At 48.5% G+C, this 13,988-nt stretch overlaps 1 protein-coding gene across 2 annotated transcripts in view; it reads right to left on the minus strand.

Moving 5' to 3' along the window:
- wdhd1 (WD repeat and HMG-box DNA binding protein 1) overlaps positions 1-13,988 on the minus strand; it is a 112,045-nt gene that overhangs the window by 22,416 nt on the left and 75,641 nt on the right. For both annotated transcript variants that reach the window (XM_068039175.1, XM_068039176.1), the window contains one exon: positions 10,570-10,613. In XM_068039175.1, coding sequence (XP_067895276.1) covers positions 10,570-10,613 — 44 coding nt within the window. The remainder of the gene's footprint in view (positions 1-10,569; positions 10,614-13,988) is intronic.

Raw genomic sequence — 13,988 nt, forward strand, 5'->3', positions numbered from 1 at the left:
TTTCAAGATTCTATAGACTCTGGAACAGTTCCTGCAGATTGGAGGGTAGCAAATGTAACCCCGCTATTTAAAAGGGAAGGTAGAGAGAAAACAGGGAATTATAGACCAGTCAGCCTGACGTCGGTAGTGGGGAAAATTCTAGAGTCCATTATCAAAGATTCTACAGCACAGCATTTGGAGAACAGTGGTAGAATCAGACAGAGTCAACATGGATTTACGAAAGGGAAATCATGCTCGACAAATCTACTAGAATTCTTCGAGGATGCAGCTAGTAGAGTTGACGAGGGGGAGCCAGTGGATGTGGTTTATTTGGACTTTCAGAAAGCTTTCGACAAAGTCCCACAGAAGTGTAAAATTAAAGCGCATGGGATTGCGGGTAGTGTACTGCGATGGATAGAAAATTGGTTGGCAGACAGGAAACAAACAGTAGGAATAAACGGGTCTTTTTCCGAATGCAGGCAGTGAATAGTGGGGTACCGCAGGGATCGGTGCTAGGACCCCAGCTATTCACAATATATATTAATGATTTAATGAGGGAACTAAAGGTAATATCTCCAAATTTACAGATGAAACAAAACTGGGTGGGAGGGTGAGTTGTGAGGAGGATGCAGAGAGGCTTCAGGGTGATTTGGACAAGTTGGGTAAATGCATGGCAGATGCAGTATGTGGATAAGTGTGAGGTTATCCACTTTGGCAGCAAAAACAGGAAGGCAGATTATCTGAACGGCTATAAACAGAGAGGGGAATATGCAACGAGACCTGGGTGTTCTCGTACACCAGTCGCTGAAGATAAGCATGCAGGTGCAACAGGCGGTAAAAAGGGCAAATGGTATGTTGGCCTTCATAGCGAGAGGATTCGAGTACAGGAGCAGGGAGGTCTTGTTGCAATTATACAGGGCCTTGGTGAGGCCACACCTGGAATATTGTGTGCAGTTTTGGTCTCCTTATCTGAGGAAGGATGTTCTTGTTATAGAGGGAGTGCAGCGAAGATTTACCAGACTGATTCCTGGGATGGCGGGACTGACGTACGAGGAGAGATTGAGTCGGTTAGGATTATATTCGCTGGAGTTCAGAAGAGTGAGGGGGGATCTCATGGAAACCTGTAAAATTCTAACAGGACTTGACAGGGTAGGAAGGATGTTCCCGATGGTGGGTTTGTCCAGAACCAGGGGTCATAGTTTAAGGATATGGGGTAAACCTTTCAGGGCTGAGATGAGGAGAAATTTCATCACCCAGAGAGTGGTGAGCCTGTGGAATTCGCTGCCACAGAAAGCAGTTGAGGCCTAAACATTGTATGTTTTCAAGAAGGAGTTAGATATAGCTCTTGGGGCAAAAGGGATCAAATGACATGGGGGGAAAGCGGGAACAGGTTACTGAGTTGAATGATCAGCCATGATCAATGAATGGCGGAGCAGACTCGAAGGGCCGAATGGCCTACTTCTGCTCCTATTTTTTATGTTTCTGTGTACTCCAATTCATTTGCAATAAAGGCCAACATGTCATTCGCCTTCCTAATAGCCTGCTGCACCTGCATGTTAACTTTCTGCGTTCCTTGTACGAGTACCCCCAAGTATCTCTGAACATCAACACTTAGCAGTTTCACACCTTTAAAAAATATTCTACTTTTCTATTTTTACGACCGTGAACAACTTCACACTTCCCTACGTTATACTTCATTTGCCATCTTGTTGCCCACTCACTTAACCTGTCTATATCTCTTTGCAGCCTCTCTACATCCTCCTTGCAGCTTACCTTTCCACCGAGCTTTTTATCATCAGCAAACTTAGATACATTACTCTCTGTCTCTTCACTCAAGTCATTCATATAGAGTGTAAATGGCTGAGGCCCCAGCACTGATCCTTGCAGCACCCCACTATTCACTGCCTGCCAACTTGAAATGCCCCATTTATGCCCACTCTCTGCTTCCTGTCTGTTAACCAAACCTCTATCCACGCCAATATATTACCTCCAACACCATGAACCCTTACCTTGCCTATTACTCTTTTATGTGACATCTTATCGAATGCCTTTTGAAAATCCAGGTATACTACATCTACTGGTTCCCCTTTATCTACCCTACTAGTTACATCCTCAAAAAACTCAAATTTGTCAAACAGGATCTCCCTTTAATAAAATTTTTACTATGCTTTTCTAAGTGCAATGTTAAGACTTCTTTCATAATAGTTTCAAGTATCTTCCCAATGACTGGTGTTAGGCTAACTGGCCTGTAGTTCCCCGTTTTCTCTCTACTTCCTTTCTTGAAAAGCAGCGTATCATTTGCCAACTTCCAATCTGACAGGACCGTCCCTGAATCTAAGGAACGCTGGAAAATCATAGCTACCGCATCCACTATCTCTTTTAAAACCCTAGGATGATCCTGGGACTTGTAAGATTTTAGTCCCTCAAGTTTCTTCAATGCTTTTTCTCGACTGATATCAATATCCTTAATTTCCTCACTCTTTTTAGCCCCTAGGTTACTGCCTATTTCTGATATGAAACGTGCGTCTTCTACTGTGAAGACAGACACAAAACATTTGTTCAGTGCCTGTGCCATTTCCTCACTCCCCATGGTGATTTCTCCTGTCTCTGCCTCTAAGGGACCAATGTCTACTTTAGCTACTCTCTTCCTTTTTATGTACTTATAAAAGCTCTTACAATCTGTTTTTATATTACTGGCTAGTTTACTCTCGTATTCTATTTTTTCTCTTTTTATCAACATTTTGGTGTGGCCCTTTGCTGGTTTCTAAAACACTCCCAATCCTCAGACTTGCTACTATTTTTTGCAACATTGTAAGCCTCTTCTTTTAGTCTAACACTCGACTTAACTTCTTGAGTGAGCCACGGATGGGTCTTTTTGGACGAGTTTTTGTCTTTGAACGGAATGTACTTTTGTTGAACCTTTTGAATAGTTTCCTTAAATATTTCCCACTGTTCATTTACTGACATACCTTCCAGTCTATTTACCCAATTAACCTTAGCCAGTTCTCCCCTCATACCTTCGTAATTGGCTTTGTTTAAGTTTAAGTTTAAGATTCTTGTTTGTGATTGAAATGTGTCACTTTCAAACTTAACATGAAATTCAATGGTATTATGATCACTATTTTCCAGTGGATCTTTTACTATGACATTGCTTATTAACCCTGCTTCATTACACAATAAGAGATCTAAGATAGCTTTATCCCTAGTCGGTTCTACAACGTATTGCTCCAAGAAACTGTCACAAAACCATTCTACAAATTCATCTTCTAAACCACTGTCGCCAATTTGATTGTCCCGGTCTATATGCAGATTTAAGTCCCCCACAATTAATACATTACCTTTTTCACATGCTCCAATAATTTCCCATTTAATGTTCTGTCCAATACTATAACTACTGTTAGGGAGCCTGTAAACTACTCCCACCAGTGTTTTCTGACTCCTGCATTTCCTAATTTCCACCCAAACTGATTCTACTTCAATAACTTCTGAGGTTAGATCCCTTATTAATGTCCTTCTGCCATCCTTTACTATCAGGGCTACCACTCCTCCTTTGCCATTCTGTCAGTCTGTCTGAAATATTGTGTACCCTGGAATATTTATTTCCCAACCTTGATCTCCTTGTAACCATGTCTCGGTAATGGCAATTAGATCTAGATCATTTACCTCTATTTGTGCCACTAGTTCATCTAATTACAGATGCGCAGCCTCCTGAGGCATTGGTGCTCTGTCAGGTAGCTGACTCTTGCATAGAGGGAGTGCAATTAAGGCTCACCAGACTGATTCCTGAGATGGCGGGGTTGTCCTATGAGGAGAGATTGAGGAGAATGGGGCTTGTACTCTCTAGAGTTTCGAAGAAAGAGAGGTGATCGCACTGAAGCATACAAAATTCTTACAGGGCTTGACAGGGTTGTTGCAGGAAGGATATTTCCCCTGGCTGGGTGGTCTAGAATCTGAGGACACAGTCTCAAAATAAGAAGTAGGGCTATTTAGGACTGAGATGAAGAGGAATTTCTTCACTCAAGAGGGTGATGAATCTTTGGAATCTGTGGAGACTCAGTCATTGAGTATGTTCAAAACAGAGATCAATAGATTTTTAGATATTAAAGATATCAAGGGATATGGGGATAGTGTGGGAAAATTGCAATGAGGTAGAAGATCAACCATGATCTGGTTGATTGGCACAGCAGGCTCGAGAGGCCAGATGGCCTACTCCTGTTCCTAATTTCTATGTTCCCCTTGCAGCCCTTGGCTGTACTCCTCTGGCCTCCTACTGCCCAGGAGGTTGCATTTGCTGAAGCTCAATGTCAGAGTAGCCTGTTCCCTTATCAACTCCCTCAGCTGAGTTTTCTGCATTCACCATGCCTTCCCCTGCCAACCCCAGCTGCCCAATGATGCCAGTGGCCTCACGTTCCTCTCCAAATTCTTACCACTGACAAATGCAAATCTTACAGCTTCAGCAAAGGCTATTTTGTGGCACTTATGGAGCAGCTGAGCTTCATTTTGGGCCTCTGCATTATGTTAATCAGCCCTTCCCATAGCCTCATGGCCTCCCGCATAGTTCCCATCTTGTACACCCTGCTGTGTTCCAGACAGACGTTTCTCCATGCCCTTCCATTGAAAACTGAAAACTACTGCTGACAAGCCAATTTACGAGCTCCACAATAAGCTCAACAGGCACTTAATTGGAGGCGTGCAGGGTTGTTGTTCCCTTCCTCTTGGCACCTCTTTAAAAATGACTGCGTTCTGGATGCAACTGGAATCAGTGCCGACTCCAAGAACGTGATCTTTAAATCACGGGCGCACCTGCTCTCACCCCCAGCAGCCTTTAAAAATCCAGCCCACTGGCTCTATTCAATAAGAGCTAATACTTCATTCTCTCTTGCCAAAGAGAAGTAGGTGAAATGAACATACAGCTTTGCCAGGATTACTGGCTTTGCCATTGACTGCACGCACATCACTTTATGGGTGCTGCATTCAACTCCACCTTATTCCTTCAACATCCAGCTGGTGTGTGACCATAGACAGAGAATCATACAGGTATCCTGGCAATAGCCACGATGTCTTCATTTTGCAGCATTTCACTGTGCCAGTAGCATTTGAGCCACCACAGCAAACCGAAGGGCAGCTACTGGGTGGCGAGGGCTAACCACTGACCACATGGTTGATTAATCTGATGTGCAAGCATGCATTCAAAGAAAGCCATGCTGCCACATGGAATGTGATAAGAGCAGAGCACTGTCATGTTGAAACAATGCTTCTGCTGCCTGGACGGCTCTGAAATACTCTACAGAGTGGGTATCAAGATTGTTATGGCCTGCTGCATGTTGTACAACCTTGCCATCATGAGGAAGTAGCCATTGCTAACGACCATATGGCAAGCAGCTTAGGAACAGGAAGAGGAGGGAGAGGAAGAAAGCAGACGGGAGGAGGCAACCTAGGCAGCCTCTTCTTGACTGGGCTGTCCGTGAAAATCTCATCTGATGATATACTGTAGGTGCAACCCCAATTCCCCATTCACTAACAGTCGCACACTTTACCTTCCTTCCGTTATAGATCATCACAGGATCCGCCTGGTCACAGTACAAAAATAAAAGCAAAATAAACATTCCAAACCAGATTAATAAATGAAACCATGCTATATTGTTTACAAACAACAACCAATCCCCCTTGTGCATTCCCTTAGTATCTGGCCTAGTGCTCCTACGCTGTGCTACCTCAGTGGCTGCGACATGGCTGGTGGAAGGTTGCTGACTTGCATTTCACCTTCAGACCACAGATGGCCTTGGAGGACAATATAGAGCAGTCCTGGGCATAAATAGATGACTGCAGATTGCACCATCTTGGCAGGGGAGGCAGCAATCTGGACTGCATGGCTGACAGCTAACAGAAACTGCACTGGCAGACTGGTAGGACAAATGCTGTCTTCCTGAAAGAGGACAGCAGGTAATGCTCCAAGGAGCCACTACCACTCCCATGAGGTGACACCTCCGCAATCCTAGCAATCTGCTAGAGGACAGATTGTTGGAGTGCTGAGACATCCTGCAAGCCCCATTCCAGTGTAATCCACAACCATCAAGGCAGTAGTCTGAACTTGCAAGGCAGCTAGTTGACCTGGCATGACAGCAGTCTGAGCTTACACTGCAGCACCCCAGGTGTTGGATGGCTGCTGCCTGTGTGCAATGGGAGCAGCATCAGCCATCATATGCTGCATCATGGTTGGGTCCACAAGTGTTCAAATGAAGTTGGCCACCACTTCCAAGCTGGAGAGGCTCAGCTCCAAGCTCTGCACAAGCTGGTACCGGATTTCTCCAAACTCCTTGTCATAGGCCGCAAGCTTTCTGGCAGGCTTCCCAACACACCGAGCACTTGGTTGTGCATAGCCATCAGCCTTCTTCTGTAGGCTGCCCCATTGAAGTACTCATTTGATTCCTTTCAGTGGAACTCGTGTGTGATCGGCCCTTCCGGGGAGCTGGCACATGCACTATCCTTGTCCCCTGCAGACCCCACCTCTAATCCATCCTCTAAAATACACAGTGTTGGTATCTGAGCTGGTGGCTGCAAGTGTGAAATCAAGTGACGGTGCTGTGTCCACATCATCACTCTCTTCTTGCTGTTCCTCCACTGCATAGCCAGGTTGCACTCTTGGGTATCTGAAAGGAAAAAGGCACAAGGACAAGGTTGTGGTGCAGGGAGTAGGATTGGGGGAAAGCAAGAAGTGCAGGCTTACACCATCTGCACCTTGCAAATCAGGAGTGGTGGGATGAGGGGTAAGTGAGATGTGGGAAGGATGATTGGGTATGAGGATACCATCATCTTAGACGGTTTCAGCCCTGCCATTGGCCACAATGGGCTTCCCAATAACAGGTACCACCATCTCCTCCATGGGGTTAGGTCATACAGGTGCTTCCATCTCCCTTCAGTTAGCTCCTGCTGCCTCTTGTTGTGCGCCACCTTGTCCTGCAAGACAAATGGAAGTGTGACAGTGAGTTTCATGCAATCTGTGACTGATGTGGCTGTCATGGTTGAATAGCTGGCAGTGCAAGCAAGCTGTGAGGTGTGGGTGAGAGGTTGCAGCAGTGAAGCATATGACTGTTAGGTATGAGTTCTGATTGATCGAGATTGATGGTGCATTGAGCAGTCGGAGGCTACTCGTACATTTCGTAGGATATGGCACAAAAATGCATTCACTGATCTTGACCACTCACATAAGGTTATTGAACTTCTTGCTGCACTGCATCCAGGTCTTCAGGACTCGACTCCTGGCACTGATCAAGATGGCTATCTGTTCCTACTGCCTCTGAGCATGTGTCTGGAGGGCCTCTTGGCCACTGAGGATACTTTCCTTTTCCATTCCTCCACCAAGGCCTCCAGTGCAGTGTTGAGAAACTTTGAAGCCTGCTCTCTCTCTCACATGTTGTGCCATTCTGCAACGTTTGCCAGGTCAGATTCATTCCCTGATAACTGCCAGCAACTGCTCTAGTCATGATGCACCTCCCTTTTAAGAGGTGCAGGCTGGCTTTAGGTAGAGCAAGGCAGCTTTAACTGGTGCTAGCAAGTTACCAATTTGGGTCCCCTGCTGGTGCATGCAGCCACTTAACAGCGCAATTAGCGCTGGCTGCATGTAGCTATCATGCAAATGAGCAGGCAGCATAAAGATACATGCTGCCTGCATTACACTGAACGGATGCAAGTTAATTGCACATCGTGTTCCCCAGTCCCATTTTTGGGAGCTATCCAATTTAGCCCCCAGGGAGTCAAGACCAAATGCAGCATTCAGCAAGCAGGGTCATAGGGCTGGGAAGAGAAACAGCAGACAGGAGTGGGAGATGGAGGTGGCAAGAAGACGAGGGGATGGAAACAGATGGAGATAAAAATGTAGGAGAGAGGGGAAAGGAGGAGATTGAGGTGGCAAGAGATGGGGGAAATAGAAAGGGAGATGGAAATGGAAGCTGAGCAGAAGAAAAAAAGAAAAAGGGAGATGAGATGGAAGGATGCAGATGGAAAGAGGAGAGGAGGGGAGGGGTAATGAATTGTGTGGTGATAGAGAAATTAGTTGGAGAAAGTAGAGGAGAGGAAGAGGAACATTGGGGAAAGAAAGAAGAGAGGGCAAGGGATCGATGCAGAGGAGGCAAAAGAACGAGGGGATTGGGGTGGGGACAGGTCACTGTAGATGCCAATTCTGTTGACAGACTTGGGGGTTCCAGCTCACTAATCAGCAATTAGAGAGAGAAAAATTACATTTAAGTTCATTAGTTAACCAGCCATTTGTCTGTGTGTCCAATTGCATGGACCAGAATAGCCAGGATTGAGCTGTCGCTTGAGCTTCTGACCCTAACACTACATTTTAACCTTGACACCTTATAATAGCGCCACTTTCCTGTGTGAAGAGTACTATATGGAAAGTGGCATCCCACCTTTAACTTTTTGTATTGTTAACAAGGTGCTTCCATTTTTAATGTTCTTTGAGGACGCATGTTCAAAAGACTGTGGAAATACTGGAGGAGATGCTGGACTTTAAGAAAGGTCACTGGAAGGACACTTAGGGCTTTGTTTAAAAAGCAAACTCTTACTGGAAGTCACATGTCTTAAGCTAAGTAAACAGTAGGAGCCTTGCTGACTACTGGAGTTTTTACAGAGAAGTGACATGTCTAGATTTATGGTGCTCAGGAGTTGGTTTCGGTTTTGAACTGTTTGAATGCGCAGTTGGGGTGTAAGCTTGCTAAGAGGGAGAGGCAACCAGCTCATCCTGTTTCACCTGTTTGAAAAACCCTGAGAATCCAGTGTGAGAACTGGAGAAACTTATGCAGCATTTCTCCTCAGAAGCTTCTGCAAGACTTTCTATTCACATCTCCTGAACGAACTGCTTCTGAAAGATCCCAGTGACAACCGCATGTATACTGAGACCTGTCTATATGTACCAGGACGCCAGACCAAATGTCATCTGGAACATTTCATAACTGAACATTTTTTCTTCAATAATTAGCAAGTATTCGGCCAAAGTATCTTTTCTGGTTCTTTGTAAAGCGGATCTCTGCAGAGAAAGCTTCTTTATTTTTCCTTTAACTGGTGTGTGTATGCATGTGTGTTGGGTTATTTAGAAGGGAATATATTAATACTTCCATATTTCAACCTGTGTGTTTATAAGCTTTGCATCTTTATTGAATGAGTCTTATTTTATAATAAATTAATAATTTTGTTGTTTATTAAAGAAACCTGGTTGGTGGATTTTTGTTCTGAAACTAAAGTAGATAAAGTATATCATTGGCCGTATCGGTAACTGGGTAAAACATTCAAAATACGTTGTGTTCCGTGGAGAAGTGGAACTAGTGAAAGTGCGCTCCACCATCCTCAGTCGTAATGGTATATAATAATGTAATATTAAGATATACATCTCCAAATATAGCTTATGCCTTTACCTCAGTGTCTTATTCCTAGTCCACCTTTATTTTTGGAATTTGCTCATGTTCATCCTATCTCTAAAAATGATGATCCTATCTTCTAACAATTGCCTTTGTGCAGTTTCTAAAGTTTTGTAAGACTTTGTTGACTCTTATATTAGTATCTTGAAAGTCCTGCTTTAATCCATGTTGAGTATAGTTTTTAATTCCACAGATTATCATCCTGCCTATGCTATGAACTCAAATTCTGTCTTTGATCACTTTGGTAATTCATTAGACATAATCCTGGACTGATTAAGCATTATATGGACTTCCACCAAGACTGACTAGTTTTCTCTTAAATCAATAATTATATTGGGTCTCAAGGTTGACTGTTTCTCCATCAACTCAAAGGCTCTCCAAGAATGCTTTTTCTCCTTTTCCTAGCATCTCCTCTGCTCAACTGTATCCTCTCCTTTGATGATAAATTCCACTCTATATTCATCAATTTTCTTAACACTGCACACATTGAACTTTCATTCCTTTTAAAGTATGCCTAAATCAGTACATCTTGCTTTCCATGCTGAATATTTTTCTTGCTTATGCTAATACTATCTTAGATGCTCTTTCAACATTATAAATCCTTATTGCGTTGAACTCAATGAACTTTTACCCACTCCAACTCATCTTTCCCAAGATCTTAAAGCTACAGAATATTCCTCCAGTCTTCTCTTTCTCCTCCAATTTACAATTCTTTATAACCCAAATATCACTACTTTCTGATTTAGCTAGTATAATAGGCCTACTTGTTTCAACCTTGATGAAGACCATGGCCCCTTAGGCATTTCAATACAAATTATAGACAGGAAGACATGCAACATCAGTATTTATTGATACACAGAATCCATCTATTTTCAGAGTTTATTCCCATCATGCAGTCTGATATTATTTTACATCTTTAAAAAAAAAACTATCACTGTAGTTTGCTATTTTTATTCTCTTTTTCTTTTAGGGAGAATCTTCCTTAAAAAATGTTTTTCCTCTTCATCTTCTGTGAGGTCAAATTGCAATTGTGTGGCTAGGGCCATAAGTAACAATAGTGGAAATCAAACTGTTTTCCAATATCTCTTCCTCCTGCATTCAATTATTAGTTACAGGAGCGATGATATTTTACAATTGCAAAATCTTGAAATATTGTATGACCATTTCTTACCTTAAAGGGGTTGGCACGTGCAAGCATACTGTTTGTAATAGTTACTGTTGACAGGAGAGATACAAAGTTATAAATCCAGAAGTAACATCATAAATCCAATCCTGGTTCCCAATTTCACTATTAAAAACAATTAAATATTGTTCCATAGTATTGCATCAATGGTAGTGTGATGTGATCATCTAGACCAGGGTTGTTCAACATTTGGCCTGCGGGCCAGAATCCGGCCCGCTGGAACAGAAAGGGTGGGACTGATTTGGTTCCATTTGTGTCCCCCAGTTGAAAGCAGTGAGTGAGCCGAGAATTGGTGCAGTTCAGCCTGTACCTGAGCAGTCACTAGCCTTCTCTGTGAGCACACAGACAGGGGGGGGGGGGGGGGGTGTGAGCACAGAGAGACAGTGGGGGGGCGGGGGGGTGAGCAGAGAGAGACAGTGGGGCGGTTGTGAGCACAGAGAGACAGTGGGGGGGGGGGGGGGGTGTGAGCACAGAGAGACAGTGGGGGGGGAGGTGTGAGCACAGAGAGACAGTGGGGGGGGGGGGGGGGGGTGTGAGCACAGAGAGACAGTGGGGGGGGAGGTGTGAGCACAGAGAGACAGTGGGGGGGGGGGGTGAGCACAGAGAGACAGTGGGAGGGGGGGGGGGTGTGAGCACAGAGAGACAGTGGGAGGGGGGTGTGAGCACAGAGAGACAGTGGGGGGGGGGGGTGTGAGCACAGAGAGACAGTGGGGGGGGGGGTGTGAGCACAGAGAGACAGTGGGGGGGGGGGGTGTGAGCACAGAGAGACAGTGGGGGGGGGAGGTGTGAGCACAGAGAGACAGTGGGGGGGGAGGTGTGAGCACAGAGAGACAGTGGGGGGGGGGGGGGTGTGAGCACAGAGAGACAGTGGGGGGGGGGTGTGAGCACAGAGAGACAGTGGGGGGGGGTGTGAGCACAGAGAGACAGTGGGGGGGGGGGGTGTGAGCACAGAGAGACAGTGGGGGGGGGGGGTGTGAGCACAGAGAGACAGTGGGGGGGGGGTGTGAGCACAGAGAGACAGTGGGGGGGGTGTGAGCACAGAGAGACAGTGGGGGGGGGGGTGTGAGCACAGAGAGACAGTGGGGGGGGGGGTGTGAGCACAGAGAGACAGTGGGGGGGGGGGTGTGAGCACAGAGAGACAGTGGGGGGGGGGTGTGTGAGCACAGAGACAGTGGGGGGGGGGGTGTGAGCACAGAGACAGTGGGGGGGGGGGTTGTGGGAACAGAGACAGTGGGGGGGGGTGTGAGCACACAGACAGTGGGGGGGGGGGATGTGAGCACACAGACAGTGGGGGGGGGTGTGAGCACACAGACAGTGGGGGGGGTGTGAGCACAGAGACAGTGGGGGGGTTGTGAGCACAGAGAGACAGTGGGGGGGGGGTGAGCACAGAGACAGTGGGGGGGGTGTGAGCACAGAGACAGTGGGGGGGGGGTGTGAGCAGAGACAGTGGGGGGGGGGGTGTGAGCACAGAGACAGTGGGGGGGGGGTGTGAGCACAGAGACAGTGGGGGGGGTGTGTGAGCACAGAGACAATGGGGGGGGGTGTGAGCACAGAGACAGTGGGGGGGGGTGTGAGCACAGAGACAGTGGGGGGGGGGATGTGAGCACAGAGACAGTGGGGGGGGTGTGAGCACAGAGACAATGGGGGGGGGTGTGAGCACAGAGACAATGGGGGGGGTGTGAGCACAGAGACAGTGGGGGGGGGGTGTGAGCAGAGACAGTGGGGGGGGGGTGTGAGCACAGAGACAGTGGGGGGGGGTGTGAGCACAGAGACAATGGGGGGGGTGTGAGCACAGAGACAATGGGGGGGGTGTGAGCACAGAGACAGTGGGGGGGGGTAGTGTGAGCAGAGACAGTGGGGGGGGGGGGTGTGAGCACAGAGACAGTGGGGGGGGGTGTGAGCACAGAGACAATGGGGGGGGGTGTGAGCACAGAGACAGTGGGGGGGGGTGTGAGCACAGAGACAGTGGGGGGGGGGGATGTGAGCACACAGACAGTGGGGGGGGGTTGTGAGCACACAGACAGTGGGGGGGGTGTGAGCACAGAGACAGTGGGGGGGGTGTGAGCACAGAGACAATGGGGGGGGTGTGAGCACAGAGACAGTGGGGGGGGTGTGAGCACAGAGACAATGGGGGGGGGTGTGAGCACAGAGACAATGGGGGGGGTGTGAGCACAGAGACAGTGGGGGGGGGGTGTGAGCACAGAGACAGTGGGGGGGGGGGGGTGTGAGCACAGAGACAGTGGGGGGGGGGGGGTTGTGGGAACAGAGTGGGGGGGGGGTTGTGGGAACAGAGACAGTGGGGGGGGGTTGTGAGCACACAGACAGTGGGGGGGGGGATGTGAGCACACAGACAGTGGGGGGGGGGGGGTGTGAGCACACAGACAGTGGGGGTGGGGTTGTGAGCACAGAGAGACAGTGGGGGGGTTGTGAGCACAGAGAGACAGTGGGGGGGGGGGTGAGCACAGAGACAGTGGGGGGGGGGTGTGAGCAGAGACAGTGGGGGGGGGGGGTGTGAGCACAGAGACAGTGGGGGGGGGTGTGAGCACAGAGACAGTGGTGGGGGGGGGTGAGCACAGAGACAGTGGGGGGGGTGTGAGCACAGAGACAATGGGGGGGGGGTGTGAGCACAGAGACAATGGGGGGGGGGGGTTGTGAGCACAGAGACAATTGGGGGGGGGGTGTGAGCACAGAGACAGTGGGGGGGGGGTGTGAGCACAGAGACAGTGGGGGGGGGTGTGAGCACAGAGACAGTGGTGGGGGGGTGTGAGCACAGAGACGGTGGGGGGGGGTGTGAGCACAGAGACAGTGGGGGGGGGGTGTGAGCACAGAGACAGTGGGGGGGGGGTGTGAGCACAGAGACAGTGGGGGGGGGGGGGTGTGAGCACAGAGACAGTGGGGGGGGGGGTGTGAGCACAAAGACAGTGGGGGGGGGGTGTGAGCACAAAGACAGTGGGGGGGGGTGTGAGCACAAAGACAGTGGGGGGGGGGTTGTGAGCACAAAGACAGTGGGGGGGGGGGTGTGAGCACAAAGACAGTGGGGGGGGGGTGCGAGCACAAAGACAGTGGGGGGGGGTGTGAGCACAAAGACAGTGGGGGGGGGGTGTGAGCACAGAGACAGTGGGGGGGGGGGGTGGTGTGAGCACAGAGACAGTGGGGGGGGTGGGATGTGAGCACAAAGACAGTGGGGGGGGGGTGCGAGCACAAAGACAGTGGGGGGGGGGTGTGAGCACAAAGACAGTGGGGGGGGGTGTGAGCACAGAGATAGTGGGGGGGGGGGGGTGGTGTGAGCACAAGAGACAGATGGGGGGGGGTGGGATGTGAGCACAGAGACAGTGGGGGGGGTGTGTGAGCACAGAGACAGTGGCAGGGTGGGAGCACAGAGAGACAGTGGGGATGAGCATGCACAA

The sequence above is a fragment of the Heterodontus francisci genome, chromosome 9 (genome assembly GCF_036365525.1).
Source record: "Heterodontus francisci isolate sHetFra1 chromosome 9, sHetFra1.hap1, whole genome shotgun sequence".
Lineage (NCBI taxonomy): Eukaryota > Metazoa > Chordata > Chondrichthyes > Heterodontiformes > Heterodontidae > Heterodontus > Heterodontus francisci.